At 42.5% G+C, this 21,217-nt stretch overlaps 2 protein-coding genes across 2 annotated transcripts in view; one reads left to right on the top strand and one right to left on the bottom strand.

The window, feature by feature from the left end:
- LOC148103302 (polymeric immunoglobulin receptor-like) overlaps positions 1 to 21,217 on the top strand; it is a 796,664-nt gene that overhangs the window by 533,786 nt on the left and 241,661 nt on the right. The window lies entirely within an intron of this gene.
- Positions 3,784 to 11,406, bottom strand: LOC148103314 (high affinity immunoglobulin gamma Fc receptor I-like). The gene is made up of 5 exons (XM_087839471.1): positions 11,342 to 11,406; positions 4,815 to 4,850; positions 4,428 to 4,691; positions 4,103 to 4,348; positions 3,784 to 4,016 (listed from the first exon to the last, which is right to left on the bottom strand). Exons 1-5 carry the CDS (start codon positions 11,370 to 11,372, stop codon positions 3,784 to 3,786), a joined length of 810 nt encoding a protein of 269 aa, XP_087695597.1. The 5' UTR covers positions 11,373 to 11,406.

Here is a 21,217-nt window from a genome sequence, read left to right as displayed (position 1 = left end):
GACTCTAGTGTGTTGGTGCAATGTAGACTACCAAACAAGATGGAAAGAAATAGAAACAGTTGTCTCAAGAGATTTTCCAATTCAGGCAAGCTTAGGGGATGTGACACTTATTAAAAAACAAATTAATCAAGGAAACCAATGGATTAATTTGCCTTTAAAACTCTAGTTACAATTTCTTAATAAGAATGATTGGAATGAAGAGGCCAGGATCTTAAGATGGTGCGCTTATGATCTTGATTTTTTTTACCCAATAAATTAGACGCAAGATATAAAAAATGGGCAGGGCAAGGCTTAATGGCATATTGTATGTTTCATGATAAGGGAACTCTTAGGGACTTCCAATCAGTAAAAGATCAATACCAGTTAAACAATACGGATTTTTTCAGGTTTCTTCAAATCAGGCATTATCTACATAACTTTATACCTAAGTAAACAAATCTTTTCTCTCTTCCCGTTTTGAATATATTTGTCAAGGCTTACCATGCAGATCCTGGCCTCAAGGTGATTTCTAGATTGTACAAGGGTTTACAAGAGGTAATGAAGTTGAATACGATCTACATTAAACAAAAATGGTAAAGGGAAACAAATATGGCAATTTCAAATGACATCTGGTATCAGCAGTGTGCCTTTCAGTGGAGAATTACTAGTTCTAATATATGGAGATGTTTTGGTTGGAAGAGTTTCTGTAGGTTTTTTATTGCACCTGCACAAAGTAAACACTATTCTAATCACTTTGCTGGAGAAACTGTGGGCCCCAAGGAATAAAACACTTCCACTTGTTTTGGTCCTGCCCATTGATCAACACGTTTTGGGTATCGATTCACTCTGAGTTACAGACCAGCTCAACTGAGGTTTAGTATGCAACTCCGCTTTAATTGGGATGAACTTTTGTTTGGATATCTATACTCAGTAAATGTAGACAAAATGTCCAAGCTGTTATATGGTATTCTGTGTCTGGCACATATGACTTTACTAAGTTGGCTCTACAGGTCACATGTGACCTGTATGTGCTCTGACCAGAGCACCTTCTTCCACATGTTTGCTGTGTCCCCCACATGGCTTGTGGCAAACTGCAAACAGGACTTCTTATGGTTTTTTGTTAACAATGGCTTTCTTCTTGCCACTCTTCCATAAAGGCCAACTTTGTGCAGTGCACGACTAATAGTTGTCCTATGGACAGATTCCCCCACCTGAGCTGTAGATCTCTGCAGCTCGTCCAGAGTCACCATGGGCCTCTTGGCTGCATTTCTGATCAGCACTCTCCTTGTTCGGCCTGTGACTTTAGGTGGACGGCCTTGTCTTGGTAGGGTAGGTTTACAGTTGTGCCATACTCCTTCGATTTCTGAATGATCGCTTGGGCTAAAGGCTAAAAGCAGCAACCACCAATCAAGAGGGAGGTCGCTCGCGCTGCAGGATGCACTGGATGACGCAGACTGGGACATGTTTCGGCGCAGCTCTGATGACATCAACATGTTTACGGAAGCGGTTGTGGGATTTATTGGGAAACTAGCGGACAGCACAGCAGAAAGATCTATCATCCGAACGTTTCCCAACCAGAAGCTCACGCACCGCTGCCTACAATTAAGGGCTCGTCTCCGGTAATATGGACCTATACAAGGCTGCGTCCTACAACGTGCGCAGTGCGGTCAGAAAGGCAAAGCGGAGCTACGGGGAAAAACTAGAGTCACAGCTACGACAGTGCGACTCTAGGAGCCTGTGGAAAGGACTGCGGACTATAACGGACTCTAAACAACCAGCTTCTTCAATGATGAATGCCGACGCTTCACTGGCTGATGAGCTGAACACGTTTTATGCTCGCTTCGACGCCGCAGCCATTAAAACAACAAACGGCTGCGCGTGCCCGGAGTGCACCAGTGAAGACAATGCATTCATCATCACAGAGCATGCCGTGAGGAACACCTTCAGGAGGGTGAACACCAGGAAGGCAGCAGGACCAGATGCAATCCCTGGCCGGGTCCTGAGAGCCTGCGCTGACCAGCTAGCACCGGTATTCACGGAGATCTTCAACCTCTCCCTGGCCCAAGCAGTGGTTCCCGCGTGCTTCAAACAGTCCATTATTATTCCTGTTCCAAAGAAACAACAGCCCGCTTGCCACAATGACTACCGTCCAGTAGCACTGACTTCAATTGTGATGAAGTGTTTTGAAAGACTGATGAGAGATCACATCACTTCTTCACTTCCTGCCACCATCGACTTACTTCAGTTTGCTTACCAGACTAATCGTTCCACAGACGATGCCATATCTCACCTGCTCCACACATCCCTGAGTCACCTGGACACTGGCAGAGGGAATTATGTTAGGATGCTGTTCGTGGACTACAGTTCAGCATTCAACACAATAATTCCCTCTAAGCTTTTCACCAAGTTGACGGATCTAGGACTCAGCTCATCACTGTGTCAGTGGATCCTCAACTTCCTCACAGACAGACCCCAATCAGTGAGGGTGGGAAAACAAGTCTCCCCCTCCATCTCACTCAGCACTGGAGTGCCTCAGGGCTGTGTTTTAAGCCCCCTGCTGTACTCACTGTACACTTATGACTGTGCAGCCACATCAGACACCACCTCCACTGTCAAGTTTGCTGACGATACTGTTATTGTGGGCCTGATCTCCGACAACATCGAGATGGCCTACCTGGAGGAGATTAGGAACCTGGAGACCTGGTGCCAAGAGAATAACCTCCTCCTAAACGTCAGCAAGACTAAGGAGCTGATCATGGACTTCACTACAAAGCAGGCGAGGAATTACAAACCCCTCATCATCAGTGGCACGCCAGTGGAGAGAGTGGACAGTTTCCGATACCTGGGTGTCCACATCACTCAGGACCTGTCATGGTCCTGTCACATCAACACCCTGGTTAAGAAAGCCCGTCAGCGTCTCTTCTTCCTCAGAAGACTTAGAGACTTCCATCTACCACTGAAGGTGCTCAAGAACTTTTACTCCTGCACCATCAAGAGCATCCTGGCGGGAAACATCTGCACCTGGTTTGGGAACAGCACCAAGCAGGACAGGACTCATCAGGCTATGTCTATGGGCAACTGACTGCACTCAGACCAAAGGGGGCTGAATAATTACGCACACCCCACTTTGCAGTTATTTATTTGTAAAAAATGTTTGGAATCATGTATGATTCTCGTTCCACTTCTCACGTGTGCACCACTTTGTGTTGGTCTTTCATGTGGAATTCCAATAAAATTTATTCATGTTTGTGGCTGTAATGTGACAAAATGTGGAAAAGTTCAAGGGGGCCGAATACTTTTGCAAGCTACTGTATGGGACTTCAGAGGCAGCCCAACCAGTTGTGGCAGGTGGATGCCCCTCCCTGCGCCTGGTTCTGTTGGCGGTTTCTTCCTCTTGAAAAGGGAGTTTTTCACAGTCCCAAGTTTCATATATTTGCTCAAAGGGGACTGTTTGATTGTCTGGGGTTTTCACTTTCATTGTAGGGTCTTTACCTTCCAACATCAAGTCCCTTGAGGTGACTGTTGACTGACATTGATTATGTGCTGTATAAATAAAATTAATTGAAAGAAAATGTTACCTTTGCTGTCTTCGATTGGCTGTTGATAATCTGATGTTTTGATGTAACTGTATATAACATGACTGATGATGTCATCTTCTCCAGCTTCTTCTTGATCTGATGAAATGATTTAAAATGAACAATAATATAAATTAAATATCTAAATAGAGATTACATTTAACAAAGTTGTTACTGTGATCATAATGAATGTGAACATTATTCTACTAAATAGACTCAAACATGAAAATCAGGAAGTCTGAGTCTCACCTTCAGGTTTCCTGTGAACACATCGTTTCACCAGCAGAACCAGTAACGCCAGTAGAACCACAAAACAGACTGATCCAACAGAGGACAACACAGGTATGAGAGGGGAACCAGGAGGAGAGATTGATGGAGGAAGAGTGATGGAGGTGGACCGAGGAGGAAAGGTTGATGTAGGAGGAGGTGTGGTTGTAGATAGAGTTGTGATGGTGTGTTTGCCTAAAATAAAGCAAACACAGTCATTAAGTTGTCGTCACATTGTGAATGTTGAAACCTGCAGAAACACAGACAGGTGAGTGTGTCACCTGTGACAGTGATCCAGCTGGATGGAGACTCTCCATGACCGCTGATGTCACACTTGTAGAGGCCTTCATCAGACCTGGAAACATGCTGGATGGTCATGTGACCTGTAGGCTGCTTCCTGATGAGGGAGCCATCTTTATAGAAAGCAGCTGGGAGGTTGGAGGGAGTGGTCTTTGTTTTACAGAGCAGAGTGACGTCATCTCCCTCCATCACAGGGAGGACAGGACTCTGCAGGATCACTGATCCACCTCAACACAGAGACAAACTACAGCATTTCATCCATTTACACACAGCTTCATCAACACTAACTCCACACACTCAGCTTACCAGTGACTGTCAGGTTAACCACGTTACTGATGGGACCCTCTCTGGACTCACACCAGTAAACTCCAGTGTACCATGGGTATATGTAGCTGATGCTACAGAAAGAACCAGCAGGTTTCCCCCATCCATCTCCACACTGAGTCCTCTGCCTTGCGCTTGTGTTTCTCCTCAGAGTCCATCCAGCAGAGCTGTCGTCCTCCTCACAGCTCAGAGACACAGAGTTTCCTTCAAAGATCTGAGAGCTGCTGGGACTCACAGTCAGACGAGCTGTGAGGGTTAAAATGAGAAACTGATGATCTGTTAGACTTTACATTGTGAAACATGAACCCAATCAGGTCATATCAGTGAGCATTTCTCAGGTTTAAACTGTGACAGAAGAAGGTTACTGACCTTGGTTTGTTGTGCAGCTCAGCAGTGAGATCAGAACTAAAGAGAAATGACACTCAGGTTGATTTGAGGTGAACATAAAGAACAACTCCACACAAACAGCTGACAAACATACAAACTCGTCTCTGTGAAATATTTCCATTTGATGACAGCAACATGTTTTAATGAAGTTTGGACAAGTAAAGACTAAACACAAAATCCTATTTAACAGTTGTTATTGTATTATACTTAAGCAAACATGTGGACTCTTCATGATTCCCCAATTATTGTTAATATTTCCATAGTACCCAGTTGTGGAATGATATTTGTGTCATAATAAATGTGTAAAAAATCAAAGCAAAATAATTTCATTTAAATTCCTTGCACGTAGAACTCAGCTACCACAGTTTTGAAAACGCTCTCGAAAACGCATACATTTGTAAATTGAGCTGTCCTGTCACAGTTCGGACACTCGAAAACACAGACTTTCGAAAACGATGACGCATGTTAGTCATATGATACAGTCATGTGACCACTTCAACCAAGATGGCCGAGGGCATTATACAGCAGTTGTTTTGTTTGATTTCAATTTTAACTGCCCTATTAAGGATTGATATCAGTTTGTAATGCTCCAGATAATTTTTGTTCAAATTCTTTAATTCTCATTTGCTTTTACAACTTTGTACTTTTGTGTTACTCGCAGCAACAACTTATTGTTAGTCCATTTAAAAAACTTGCTGCTTTTCAAAGAGATGTTTCAAAGAGCAGGAAAGTAAATAAGCAGCAGAAATGAGGCAGGTCGAATTGTCTTGCGTTTCACACATGTGCAGTACTGAAACATAAGAGTTTTTGGTTAGTGTGGACGTGGAGCGTTTTCAAATCTATCCGGGCTAGTGTGGACATAGCCTGAAGGAGCAATGGGCTGTGAAGTCAGTTTATTAATATGCAAATTCTAATGACCATTGTTTAAAAACCACTGATCAAAGATTACTAATCAAGACTATTTATCATTGATCAGTGACCAAAAGTACTATTCACAGAGATTGCAATCACAGCATTGTAAGATGATGAAAGCTACGTTCAGATGAATGGAACCTACTTGTTTGGTAAGCAGTGCAAATAATGACAACTATCACTGGATTGATTAATACTGAGAAAATAAACAAGAGTGGGATAAACAGTTCAGGTTGTTGCCATCATGCTGTGTAAATCTAAAAGCTCATATAACTATTTTATGCACCATGCTTGTAGGTGCTGCGTGTTAGGTGTGCAAAGTTGTTATGCTTTGTGGTTTTCTCTGTGCAGCTAACCACTGGAATAACTCAGTCAAGTCTGTTGTAGATACAATTCAATTTTATTTATTCAGCGCCAAATCACAACAACAGTCACTTTTATATTGTAAGGTAAAAACCCTTCAATAATTCATACAGAGAAGAACCCAACAATCAGATGACGCCTTATGAGCACGGTAGCAAAAGTGGGAAGAAAAACTCCCTTTTAACAGAAAGAAACCTCTGGCAGAACCAGGCTCAGGGAGGGGCGGCCATAGGATAAAAGACAGAATAAAGACATGCTGTGGAAGAGAGCCAGGGATTAATAACAAGTATGATTCAATGCAGAGAGGTCTATTAACACATGTTGCATGAGAAAGGTAACTGAGGAAGAAAAACTCAATGCATCATGGGAATCCCCCGGCAGCCTACGTCTATTGCAGCATAACTAAGAGAGGATTCAGGGTCACCTGGTCCAGCACTAACTATATGCTTTACTAAAAAAGACAGTTAAGAAAGTTTTAAGCCTAATCTTGAAAGTAGAGATAGTGTCTGTCTCGTGAATCCAAACTGGAAGCTGGTTCCACAGAAGAGGGGCCTGAAAACTGAAGGCTCTCCCTCCCATTCTACTTTTAAATACTCTAAGGTTTCGTTTCAGATGTTATTGTTACGCACTGTTTTCTGCACCGCAAGGCACTCGTTGCCAAGAATTTGCCAGCAGGTGTAGCTCCTGTGTTGGATGAAGTTGTGTGCATGGTAAACTTTGTCAAGACAAGACCTCTGAAAAGTAGAGTTGGATGTCTCGAGACCACTTTTATGTTGTCTTGGTCTCGACAGACTTTGGTCTTGGTCTTGTCTTGGTCTCGCTGTCTCGGTCATGCTGTCTCAGATCGACATAGTGGTCGGGAGATTTGGAGTCAACAGTATCCATGACAAACAACGTAACGTTTCATAATGTGTCATGCGCAAAAGCATCAGCTCTAAGAGCCATGCTTAGAGAGTGCTTTGTACTGAATCAGAAGAGTCGACTTCCATTGAGCGAGAGCCGGCTCCTCACTTATTTTCCTTTCGCTGCTCAGCTTTCACACAGTGGCTCAGCTGTGCTCCAATCATAGCTGGACTGACCAGTGGCGAGTGCATCGCAAAAACACATAAATATGCCTGACACCCATAAATGAAGCAGCATCTGGCTGCAGTTTAAAGACTTTATTTCTCGGTCTTGGTCTTGGTCTGGTCACGACTTTGTCTTGTCTTGTTTTGGTCTTAGTTTAGGCGGTCTTGACTACATAAAATGAATGAATCCCATTCAAAGGTGAACCTCTGGCAAAAACATCTGGAAAATTCCAACCTTGGCGTATTCCCACTCACTCAGCAATGGCAAGGAGATATCAAAACTGCCACACTGTGTGAAATAATAGGTAAACATTTGAAAATGCTTGAGGAGAAGTTGTCCATTTATTTCCCCTCAGTTTCCACTGAATGCCTTGACTGGGTAAGGGAACCATATAGCTCAGCAGCAGTTACTGGAAAGGATATGACTTTGCAGGAGGAGGAGGAACTAACTGAACTGAAACAAGACCATGGTTTAAAGCTGAGCTTTGCTGATCTATCTTTAGACAGTTTTTGGTTGACTGCTGCCAAGGAGTTCCCCATCTGGCAAGCAGAGCTATTTTTACATTGCTCCCATTTCCCACAACATATCTATGTGAGCAAAGCTTTTCGAGCATGGCTGCAATAAAAATTAAAAACAGAGAGAGATTAAGAGCTGTTGAGGAAGAGCTTCGTGTATGCCTTTCTTTAATTTTCTTTAATTTCTTTCATTCCAGCCAGAATATCATCTTTGTGTTCATCTATACAGGCCCAGTGTCTGTGAAGGTTCTCAGTCATCCAGGTCATCGTAGTCAAAGGAGCTTGCAAAGAAAAGCGTCTAGACTTCTTTAAGTTACTTGAAGACGTCTTCAAGTAACTAAGTTACTTGAAGACGTCCTCCCTCTGTGGGGGGATACTCCCACTAGGTTTATATCTGGGACTCTCCACCATTTGTCCAGACGCTTTTCTTTGCAAGCTCCTTTGACTACGATGACCTGGATGACTGAGAACCTTCACAGTACATTTTGGGAGGAACACCATTCAACTGATGCGGGAGTATGAAAGGGAATCAAGGAAACTAGCGGATTATAGGAACCATCTCCTTTTCAACCTAAGATGTAGACAAAGCAGAGTTGTTCCTAAGAGCCTGCGCCTTGGATCCACTGTCAGGGGATACAGAGCAGACTTGATTCTACAGAGAGCACAAAATCACCTTTTAAGTGAAAGGATAAGACAGGTCCATTTCACTATAGATGCCCTCCAGATCAAGATCAGTCAGACTGCAGGAACTGGAAACCCTTCTACCCTCTCCAATCTTAGAAGAGGTTTACAAGTTTGTGGACAAGGCTCAGCGGGCCCAACACTCTAAAGGAAAAGAAAGACAACGCAGGAAATTTCACACCTTGCTTTCAAAAACACACACTCCTCATTCTGAATCTGAACCTACACAACCCAGAGAAGAAAACACACCTGAAGACAGTCAGGATAAATGGTTAAAGAACTTTTCAGACCGGAATCTCACTGAACCTGAAAAGAGAGTATTAGCCAAAGGACTCAATTTTGCCATTTCTCCACAACAGTTGCCCATAGTGGACCTCATCACAGCCACAGAATTTGCCATACGGATTAATAAATTATCACAGACAGAAGCAGAGCAAATCAGGATGAAAGTCTCAGCCACCCTCTCCAGTGCCAAAGTCCCTCCGTCCAACCTCACAATACAGGAAAAGAAGGCCGTCGCTTCCCTGAGCAAAGACCACAACATCACTGTTTTACCAGCTGATAAGGGAAGATGCACCGTGGTCCTAAACACTACAGATTACCATACAAAGATCACTACTCTCCTCAGTGACAACAATACCTACGAAGCCTTAAAGCGAGACCCCACAAGCAGCTACAAAAAGAAAGTTATAGCTTGCCTTCAAGACTTTGAAAAGGACAAAATCATTGACCGCCTTACATATCACCGCCTTTACCCAGGGGATGCCATACCCTGCATTTACGGACTTCCTAAAATCCACAAGGAAGCTGTCCCACTCTGACCCATAGTCAGTAGCATAAACTCAGCCACTTATAACATTGCAAAACACCTTGCTACCATCCTTGCTTCTCTCGTGGGGAACACCCCACACCACATCAAGAACTCCACCGACTTCACTGACAAGGTCCAGAAACTTACCCTGGATCCAGATGAAACCATGGTGTCCTTTGATGTAGTCTCTCTCTTCACTTGCATACCCACCACGGAGGCAGTGGAGACTGTCAGAAAACGACTACAAGAAGACAGCTCCTTGGAGGACAGGACCAACTTCACACCCGATCAGATCTGCACACTGTTAGAACTCTACCTCACCACTACATATTTCAAATACAACGAAGGCTTTTACAGACAAAAACATGGCTGTGCCATGGGCTCCCCCGTGTCACCTATTGTAGCCAACCTTTACATGGAGGAAGTGGATAGGAAGGCTCTTGGCTCTTTTAAAGGAAGAGTACCCAGCCACTGGTAAATGGTAAATGGTAAATGGCCTGTATTTATATAGCGCTTTACTAGTCCCTAAGGACCCCAAAGCGCTTTACATATCCAGTCATCCACCCATTCACACACACATTCACACACTGATACCCAGCCACTGGTACAGATATGTAGACGACACCTGGGTCAAAATGGGCTATCCTAAATGGGCGTTCTTAAAGTCAGCAAAGAGGCACAGAAAAGAAGATCAGACACCAGCGAGGGAGGATAAGAAGGACAGACGCAACAACATTGTCATCCCCTATGTAGCCGGTGTATCAGAAAAACTCAGGAGGGTTTTCTCCAAGCATGACATCCCGGTGCATTTCAGACCCAGCAACACACTCAGACAAAAACTGGTTCACCCGAAAGACAAAACGCCAAAACACAGACTTAACAATGTGGTGTATGCTGTACAGTGTAGCGAGGAATGCCCAGACCTCTACATTGGAGAGACCAAACAGCCACTTCATCAGCGCATGGCACAACATAGAAGAGCCACCTCCACAGGACAAGACTCAGCTGTCCATCTGCATCTTAAGGATAAAGGACACTCTTTCGAGGATGCCAATGTTCACATTTTGGACAGAGAGGACAGATGGTTTGAAAGAGGAGTGAAAGAAGCCATCTATGTCCACTGTGAGCGACCATCTTTGAACAGAGGCGGTGGTTTACGACACCAACTGTCTGCCATCTATAATCCAGTTTTGAGATCCCTTCCCAGACGCCTTAAGGCCCACTCACATCCTGGGCCATCTGACCTCAGGAATTCGCATGATAAGGTGGGGCCAGGTTTCACAATGAACTCACCCGAAACTCTGGCTGATTGGGACCCACACCCAGTTTCACACCTTGGCTCAGGCGATTAGAGGATCATCAGGGGGTCCTTTTGTCCCTCTGTGGGGGGATACTCCCACTAGGTTTATATCTGGGACTCTCCACCATTTGACCTTAGAACTGAAGAAGCTTCTCGGATGAGAGGTGAAACGTCTTCAAGTAACTTAAAGAAGTCCAGACGCTTTTCTTTGCAAGCTCCTTTGACTGTACAGGCCCAGGTTTTACACTGGGTGAGTATAAACAAACTGATAAATTAATTTGCCATTATATGTTAGGCTGCAGTGTTTTATTTTGGAACATGTTTGGTTGGTGGTGTGCTGCAGGATATTTTTAATCTATGAAATGTGTCATGACACAAAAAGTTGAAAAACACTCCCTCAGACTGGAGCAGCACATGCAAAGCAGACACTCGCGGGTGCACAATGGCTTCTTTGTGTGCACGGCAGCAGAGTTCTACGAGTGACAAATTTGATTGCCCTTTAAGTAAAATTTCTTGCATAATTTATTTGCTCGCACATTTGTTAGGACACAAATATCATTCCATAGGCGACATACAGAAAAATATCCACTTCTTTTAAATAACCTAGTAAAGTCATGTGTCCACTGTGCAGCTGTGTTGATATAATGAGTGAATGATTTGATCTTTTCACTGCCTGCTGTGTTTCCTCGACTCCTGAGCAAAGATAAAGAGTCAGTTCAGACCTGCAGTTGGTCCTCGTGGTGTTTTGAACTTGAATTCAGCCTGATTTGTTTTTCATGTCTTCTCCTCCATCATCAGTTATCAGGAGAGCAGACAGTCAAAGTACAAGAATTCAAACAAACACAGAGATTCTACTTACAGAGCAGACACAGCACAGATGTTTCCTTCATCGTCCTTCTCACTCATTTGAGCTTTTTTTCATTTCTCTCACTGACACCAAGTAAAGCCGCCCTCTTCCTCTTCCTCTGTGGTTTTTCTGCTATGGGGTACGAGTTGGCTTTTTTTAAAAAACAAACAAAAAAAAAACCAATCTTTAAAATACTGCAGAGTCTGTTGTTCTTAAAATAGCTTGAATTAAAACCCTGTTTCTGAAAGCTGTTGCACAAACACAGAAGACCAAGAAAAAGATAAGCTTACATTGTCAAAAAACTAAAACTTTATAAGTAAACACTGTTTTAATAACATAATTTCTGAAAAATCTGTGAAATCAAGTGTCCCCCGGTGATTCTGAGCTTTAGTTTGGATCATGAATAAATTCTTGGCATGCAGCCTTGTGTCCTCCATGTAGAGGCCATGTAGGGCTATGATGCTTGACAGGAGCTTCTATGTTGTGTTGAGGCAGGTTTTGGTTGTTAGTTGGATGGGACCGGTCCCTTCTTGGGATCCTTAGGAGTCAGGAATATCCGGCCAATTAACAGCTGGTTCATTTGTACTGCCAGACACTCTTGGAGTGCAGTCAGCCAGTAGGTGTGAACCATGTCCAACTCTTTATACTTGAGGCCCTTTCTCTAGGTCTGCCTGTGATAGTTACTGGTCCCTGTTTAGGGAATTTGCTGTGGTCTCTTCTAGCTCCACTAGCCACTGAGCATTGCTATTATGGTGTGCATCCTCCTCCCATATTCCACTATAGCTCCATCTCCGGGCTTGGTGGGGCTGTTCCCATATTGTTCCCCTGCCACTGAGAGTGCACCCTGGATATGGAGTAGAGCTGGTTTATTCTCCTGGTTTCTGTCTCTCTGGTATACCACTTTGTAACTGGCCAAGGCTGTGAGTAGCGGTGTACAAGGCCTCAGGTATGGGCTGCTTGCTGTACTTCTTAGGCATCCCTTTCTTCATCACACCTTTCTGCAGCTTCAATAGTTGGCTAATCGCCGTCTGTGCTACCTTGATTTTGGCCTCTAGTCTCCTTCTCCATGGAGGGCATTGCTCCTTGTATCTGTTCATCTTGTAGCCAAGTTCCTCACTGATCAATGCTGCCAAAGTGTAGATCAGCTAGCTGGTTTCAGTGATGGTCACAATGTGGATTGTCAGTGGTGCAGCATTCACATATAGTAGATTTCATAGGGTACTTCACGAAGTATTGGTAGTTTTATACAGAGTGTGGGGTTTGGTACCCAATCTTGGAAGGTGGGATTGATGATATATAAACAAAAAGTGTAAAAAGTATAAGTAAAAGTATTCCTGGTGTGGATAGCTCTTCACTGCTGAGTTGGATCATGCGATATGACCAGTTGATGATCCACCTTTACAAATGCCCTCCCATGCCTTTGGGGCTTTTGTGGAGCCACTATGAGCAGATGCAGACCGACACAGCCACAGTGGGGCAGTACCGGTGAGAAAAGTGGGTCACATCTTTGCCTCATTCTATCATTTAAGTTTCTATTTCTACGTTTTTAGCTAAAGAGGATGAACTCTGTTCTCTGTTTAAACCACATCCTTGTTCACACTGAAATAACTCAACCACATTATCTGGAAAGTGGAGTTAAGAACCTGAGCTCCTCCTCCACACTTCACTTCAATGATACATTTTTTTTGTAATTAAATGATTTATTCATTCATGTGTAACTTTTTGGTTTCATGTTTCTAGCATAAAGGGAATATAGGTGTCAAAGCTTGTTCTACATACAGCTGCTCAGTGGTTTGTTTGCTCTGATTCCAGATCAGATCTGCTTCAGCTGGTTCAGGAACCAGGTTTAAGTTTCTATCATTTATACAGTGTTGGGTAAGTTACTTTAAAAAAGTAATTAATTACTAATTAGTAATTACTTAGTCAATATTGTATTTAAAATACTTATCTAATTACTGTGTCAGAAAAGTAACTTAATTACTAAATAAGTAATTTAACTAAATACTTTTTAAAATCCCTATAAACCTTGAGTGGACAAACAATAGAAATTAAACTCTTTAAATAATAAATGAATCTTTTTTAAAGACGGAGACTCTACAGTACGCAGCGGTAGCATCTCTTCCACAATGTAGCCTGCAATCATTTTTTAAGCTCACCTTCAGACGCTTTCTGTGCTGCTGAAGTAAAATCAAGTTTTGCCTGCTTAGCAGGAGTTGCCACGGTGTTATCCATGGATGATGAACAAGGATCACTCAGAAGTGTTCGTCTATGCTCTGTGTCAGGCGCTTCAGTAGATTACTCGTGCTATTAACAGCGGCCGATAGTTTTTACATATTACTGTAATATTCTTGTCTGCTTGTTTCAGAAAAGTGAAGAGACGGGAATATGTCCATTTCATAAGACAGTGACTCGCTTCAGCCGAGTCCGACATCTGCTTTAGAATACGACTATGCAGCAAACTGGCGCGAAATGACGTGCAGCTACACTACAGCGATGTTAAAGTATGGCGTTATGCTTGTGCCACTATTCTGAGCGCACGTAAAATACGTTTGCAGGTGCAAGTCTTGTATTTTGAGGAGAAATTTATTTTGAGCGAAGAAAAGCTGAATTTGAGTGAACAAAATTCATTGCTGCATGCAAAAAATTTATTTCAGTGTTAGCTTTTATCCACACACACACAATAGCAGCCCCTCTCGCTCAGTTTTTGCATTTGCGCTCGCTCGCAATGTGTTGCTCGCACTCTCAACATTTCTGCCCGTGCGTGCTGAACTCTTTCTCTACACCGTTATATTTGTGCCACAAAACCAGCCAATCACAGACTTGGATGCAAAAAAATCTGATTGGCTGCTTTGGTCTCCAATCAGCTCGAAATGACGAAATGCAATATCCCAGAATGCATTTCGTCCAAAACTCAAACAAGGCAGTGGCGGAGGAACACAGAGTGGCGGAGTTTGAAATATTACTCTTTCTGGGTCACAAAATAAACTTTTAAGATATTTTCATGCGAGAATGGTGCTGTGTAAACTTCAAATATCTGCTCGATTCATCAAGACATCACATATTTGCATAAGTGCTCTAACGTTTTCGGAGATGCCTGGAAAGGAAAAACTCAATGCATCATGGGAATCCCCGGCAGCCTATGTCTATTACAGCATAACTAAGGGAGGATTCAGGGTCACCTGGTCCAGCTCTAACTATATGCTTTAGCAAAAAGGAAAGTTTTAAGCCTAATCTTGAAAGTAGAGATAGTGTCTGTCTCCTGAATCCAAATTGGAAGCTGGTTCCACAGAAGAGGGGCCTGAAAACTGAAGGCTCTGCCTCCCATTCTACTTGTAAATACTCTAGGAACAACAAGTAGGCCTGCAGTGTGAGAGCGAAGTGCTCTAATAGGGTGATATGGTACTACAAGGTCATTAAGATAAGATGGGGCCTGATTATTTAAGACCTTGTATGTGAGGAGCAGGATTTTGAATTCAATTCTGGATTTAACAGGAAGCCAATGAAGGGAAGCCAAAACAGGAGAAATCTGCTCTCTCTTTCTAGTCCCTGTCAGTACTCTTGCTGCAGCATTTTGGATTAACTGAAGGCTTTTCAGCGAGTTTTTTGGACATCCTGATAATAATGAATTGCAGTAGTCCAGCCTGGAAGTAATAAATGCATGAACTAGTTTTTCAGCGTCACTCTGAGACAGGATATTTCTAATTTTAGAGATGTTGCACAAATGGAAGAAAGCAGTCTTACATATTTGTTTAATATGTGCGTTGAAGGACATATCCTGGTCAAAAATGACTCCAAGGTTCCTCACAGTGTTACTGGAGGCCAAGGTAATGCCATCCAGAGCAAGAATCTGCTTAGATACCATATTTCTAAGATTTTCAGCGCCGAGTACAATAACCTCAGTTTTATCTGAATTAAGAAGCAGAAAGTTAGCGGCCATCCAGGTCTTTATGTCTTTAAGACATTCCTGTAGTTTAACTAATTGGTGTGTGTTATATGGCTTCAGAGATAGAAAGAGCTGGGTGTCATCTGCATAGCAGTGAAAATGTATTCTATGTCTTCTAATGATGCTGCCTAAGGGAAGCATGTATAATGTAAACAGAATTGGTCCTAGCACTGAACCCTGTGGAACTCCATAATTAACCTCAGTGTGTGAAGAGGACTCTCCATTTACATGTACAAATTGGAGTCTATTAGATAGATATGATACAAACCACTGCAGTGCAGTACCTGTAATACCTACAGCATGTTCTAATCGCTCTAATAGAATATTATGGTCAACAGTATCGAATGCTGCACTAAGGTCTAGCAGGACAAGCACAGAGATGAGTCCACTGTCAGAGGCCATAAGAAGATCATTTGTAACCTTCACTAAAGCTGTTTCTGTGCTGTGATGAACTCTGAAACCTGACTGAAACTCTTCAAATAAACCATTCCTCTGCAGATGATCTGTTAGCTGTTTGACAACTACTCTTTTAAGGATTTTTGATATGAAAGGAAGGTTGGAGATTGGCCTATAATTAGCTAAGACTGCTGGGTCTAGAGATGGCTTTTTGAGTAAAGGTTTAACTACAGCCAGCTTGAAGGCCTGTGGTACATAGCCGATTATTAGAGATAGGTTGATCATATTTAAGATCGAAGAATTAATTAATGGCAGGACTTCTTTGAGCAGTTTTGTAGGAATGGGGTCTAAAAGACACGTTGATGGTTTGGAGGAAGTAATTATTGAAGTTAACTCAGAAAGATCGATTGGAGAAAAAGAGTCTAACTTAACATCAATGGTACTAAGAGTAGCTGTAGATAATATTACATCTGTGGGATGATTATTGGTAATTTTTTCTCTAATGATAAAAAATTTATTTGTGAAGAAGTTCATGAAGTCATTACTAGTTAACGTTAAAGGGATGGTTGGCTCAAAAGAGCTCTGTCTTTTTGTCAGCCTGGCTACAGTGCTGAAGAGAAACCTGGGGTTGTTCTTATTTTCTTCAATCAGTGACGAGTAGTAAGATGTTCTGGCTTTGCGGAGGGCTTTCTTATAAAGCAACAAACTGTTTCTCTAGGATAAATGATGATCCTCTAAATTCGTGACACGCCATTTCCTCTCCAGATTACGAGTCATCTGCTTTAGGCTACGTGTTTGAGAATTATACCACGGAGTCAGGTACTTCTGATTAGAGACCTTAGTTTTCACTGGAGCTACAGTATCCAGAGTCGTACGTAGTGAGGAGGTGAAATTATTAACAAGATGATCGACCTCTGTTGGAGTAGCGTTCAGATAGCTGCTCTGCTCTGTGTTGGCACAGGACATTGAAGATGATAACAGTGGGTAGGGATGGGTACCTGTATCTGTCATAAACGGTAGTAACCAGACCGAAAAGCAGCGCACATTCCGGTGCTTTATTTCGGTGCTTTATTTCGGTGCTTTTATTTCGGTGCTTTTTTTTCCTGAGATGTCATACACTTTGAATTCTAGCCAATCATTTTACCTTTCCAAGGATAGCAGGCGGGCCCAGGTACGTACGTTCTTTTAGAGCAGAGCTACAGACTAAAAATGCCCAAGGCGAAGCGGTCGAAAGTCTGGCTGTACTTCACAGCAAAAGATGCAAACTCAGCAGCCTGCAACAAGTGCTTTAAGGTGATACTGTGCAAAGGAGGTAACACCTCGAATCTGATGACACACCTAGCGACGTATAGCGTTTTGTTAAAAGCCGAGAAATGCACCGTATTTGATAGCTTGCTGTGAGACCTCACACCGAGCACATCTACTGCGGGTGTGGTGCCTGTTATCGGACCCGGAGTTAGCAACATCCCCCAAAAACCCGAAGAGTAGAGTCCTGGCCCCTAGCCCTGCCAGTGTAGCAGAAATGATGAGGATGATGATACAGCAACAGCCGTTCTTCTCTGCGTGAGTAGCTTAATGTTGTTTGTGTGTAAGCTAACCACATTATTAAATTAATGCATGTAAGGTGAACTAGCAAACACCGTCTTAGTTACATGTGGCTGTCTTCTTGTTTGATGGCAGATACTCCCTTCACCCTGGCCAAAAAGGCTAAAATGACCAAAGAAAAAGTGGGAAAAAGCTAAACATGAGAGGTTTTTGGACAAAATTGGTGTTTTTTCCATTGATTAAGCACTGCTTCCAGTCAAGAGTGATACCATATATGCCCTATAGATGTAGAAAAGGCTAAAATTCTTATCTTTTTCCAAAAAAACAGCTAAACATAAGAGGTTTTTGGACAAAGTGTGTGTTTTCCATACTTTATCCACCGGTTCGAGCACCGTATAAGCACCGGCACCGTTTCAAAAGTACGGTTTGGTACTGGTATTGGATAAAACCCTAACAATGGGTGGGTATTCTTAAACTTAGTTACAGCGCTTTCAGAAAGACATCTACTTTGATAAAGTCTACTCTCCACTGCTGTGTAATCAATTATTGTAAATGTAAATATTATCAGGAAATGATCAGACAGGAGAGGGTTTTCAGGAAACACTGTTAAATGTTCAGTTTCTATGCCATATGTTAAAACAAGATCTAGAGTGTGATTAAAGTGGTGGGTGGGTTCTTTTACATTTTGAGAGAAGCCAATTGAGTCTAATAACAGATTAAATGCCATATTGAGGCTGTCATTTTTAGCATCAACATGGATGTTAAAATCACCCACAATAATTATTTTATCTGAGCTCAGAACTAAATTAGATAAAAAGTCTGAGAAATCAGACAGAAACTCTGTGTAAGGCCCAGGTGGACGATAGATGATAACAAGTAAGACTGGTTTCTGAGTTTTACTGCTGGGGTGGACAAGGTTAAGAATCAGGCTTTCAAATGAATTAAAAGTCTGTCTTGGTCTTTCATTAATTAATAGACTGGTGTGAAAAATTGCTGCCACACCGCCCCCTCGGCCTGTGCTTCGAGGTTTCTGGTAGTTAGAATGACTCGGGGGTGTTGATTCATTTAAACTAACATAATCATCCTGCTGCAACCAGGTTTCTGTAAGGCAGAGTAAATTGATTTGTTGATCAATTATTAAGTCATGTACTAACAGAGACTTGGAGGAGAGAGACCTAATATTTAATAATCCACATTTCACTGTTTTACTCTTTGGTTCAGATGTGGATACTGTATTGTTCTTTCTTTGTAAATGTTTAAGTTGTTTGTTGCTGGTTTTTAGTTTGTTTTTTGTCTTTTTGGAAGCTGACACAGTCTCTATGGAGATGGGTTTTTGGGGGGGGGTAGCAGGAGGAGAGAAGCTGCAGAGAGGCATGTAAGACTGCAACTCTGCTTCCTGGTCCCAACTCTGGATAGTCATATTTTGGGGGGTTTAATAAATTTGTCCATATTTCTAGAAATGAGAGCTGCTCCATCCACAGTGGGATGGATGCCGTCTCTCCTAACAAGACCAGGTTTCCTCCAGAAGGTTTGCCAATTATCTATGAAGCCCACATCGTTTCTGGGACACCACTCAGACAGCCAGCAATTTAAGGAGAACATGCGGCTAAACATGTCACTCCTGGTCTGATTGGGGAGGGGACCAGAGAAAACTACAGAGTCTCACATTGTCCGACACCGTGCCATAATCAATGTCCCAGGACAGCGTGGTGGTAACATAACTATGTGTGCCGCCATAAGTCAAAATGGTGTTGTTCACCATCATGCAATCCTGGGCCCATATAACACTGCACACATTATTACATTCCTGGACACCTTACATGACATGCTCACTAATGTTCAGAGACCAGAGCAGACCAGATACGTCATCATATGGGACAATGTTAGTTTCGATAGGGCTGCTTTGGTCCGCAACTGGTTTACAGATCACCCACTCTGCAAGTGACTACTCAACCTCCCCCCATACTCTCCATTCTTGAATCCAATTGAAGAGTTCTTCTCTGCCGGCCGCTGGAAGGTCTATGACCGTCATCCCCATCAACACACAGCCCTTTTACAGGCAATGAAGGAGGCATGTGGGGATATTGACCAGGCATCATGTCAGGCCTGGATATGCCATTCCAGAAGATTTTTTCCCCAGTGCCTTGGACTCGAGGACATTGTCACAAATTTTGTGAGAGACGACATCATGTAGACTGATTTCTTTTTATTCCTCAGTGAAATTACTATTTTGTTTTGAAAAGGAAATAAACACTTGTGTTTGTTTTGATGTGTGTGAATAAACACCAGTACTAAACACCGGTTCAGATGTGGATACTGTATTGTTCTTTCTTTGTAAATGTTTAAGTTGTTTGTTGCTGGTTTTTAGTTTGTTTTTTGTCTTTTTGGAAGCTGACACAGTCTCTATGGAGATGGGTTTTTGGGGGGGGGTAGCAGGAGGAGAGAAGCTGCAGAGAGGCATGTAAGACTGCAACTCTGCTTCCTGGTCCCAACTCTGGATAGTCATATTTTGGGGGGTTTAATAAATTTGTCCATATTTCTAGAAATGAGAGCTGCTCCATCCACAGTGGGATGGATGCCGTCTCTCCTAACAAGACCAGGTTTCCTCCAGAAGGTTTGCCAATTATCTATGAAGCCCACATCGTTTCTGGGACACCACTCAGACAGCCAGCAATTTAAGGAGAACATGCGGCTAAACATGTCACTCCTGGTCTGATTGGGGAGGGGACCAGAGAAAACTACAGAGTCTCACATTGTCCGACACCGTGCCATAATCAATGTCCCAGGACAGCGTGGTGGTAACATAACTATGTGTGCCGCCATAAGTCAAAATGGTGTTGTTCACCATCATGCAATCCTGGGCCCATATAACACTGCACACATTATTACATTCCTGGACACCTTACATGACATGCTCACTAATGTTCAGAGACCAGAGCAGACCAGATACGTCATCATATGGGACAATGTTAGTTTCGATAGGGCTGCTTTGGTCCGCAACTGGTTTACAGATCACCCACTCTGCAAGTGACTACTCAACCTCCCCCCATACTCTCCATTCTTGAATCCAATTGAAGAGTTCTTCTCTGCCGGCCGCTGGAAGGTCTATGACCGTCATCCCCATCAACACACAGCCCTTTTACAGGCAATGAAGGAGGCATGTGGGGATATTGACCAGGCATCATGTCAGGCCTGGATATGCCATTCCAGAAGATTTTTTCCCCAGTGCCTTGGACTCGAGGACATTGTCACAAATTTTGTGAGAGACGACATCATGTAGACTGATTTCTTTTTATTCCTCAGTGAAATTACTATTTTGTTTTGAAAAGGAAATAAACACTTGTGTTTGTTTTGATGTGTGTGAATAAACACCAGTACTTGAAGTTTGGATCCCTCTATGTTTACGGACCTATGACAAAAGTATGACCTCAAACTGAAATAGCCTACGTTGTGCACAGAGAAAGCAAAAGCCAGATTTGTTTTTTATTCATACCATCAGTGTGTAGTTGGTGCTTTGTGTGCTTATTAATGTGATGGCTTGTGTTAACTTTTTGATAGGAATATACAATTTTTACAAAGGTGTGGAGAGTTAAGCAGGTTTATTAGCTGTCGCAAGAAAACTACAATGTTTTGCTGATTTGGTGAAGAGTTTTCTTATTTGTGTGTAGAGTTTTGCAAAAAATAGCCAATAGTTACAAAAAATGTGCTTAACCCATCAGAAAAAACTGTAAACCCATTTTGCACAGGCAGGCATTTTTTGGAAAATGTATTGATAACAATGTTGAATATGATTATACAGGAAAAAAACAACTACACGTAAAATAATTCCACCATGATGCCTCTGCCTTTCTAAATGGAGGTACAGTAACTGTGTGTATAAGTGTGTAAAAACTCCAGATAGTCAGATTGACAGTAAATTTTGTCTAAATCTGTCATTGTAGAAATTCATCTCATGTAAACAATAACGTGGGGTGCATTGTTACGTGAAAAAAGGCACATACCTT

Source organism: Neolamprologus brichardi, chromosome 3, assembly GCF_056152115.1.
Source record: "Neolamprologus brichardi isolate AB-2024 chromosome 3, ASM5615211v1, whole genome shotgun sequence".
Taxonomy (NCBI): domain Eukaryota; kingdom Metazoa; phylum Chordata; class Actinopteri; order Cichliformes; family Cichlidae; genus Neolamprologus; species Neolamprologus brichardi.
This window is presented reverse-complemented; position numbering and strand designations above follow the sequence as displayed.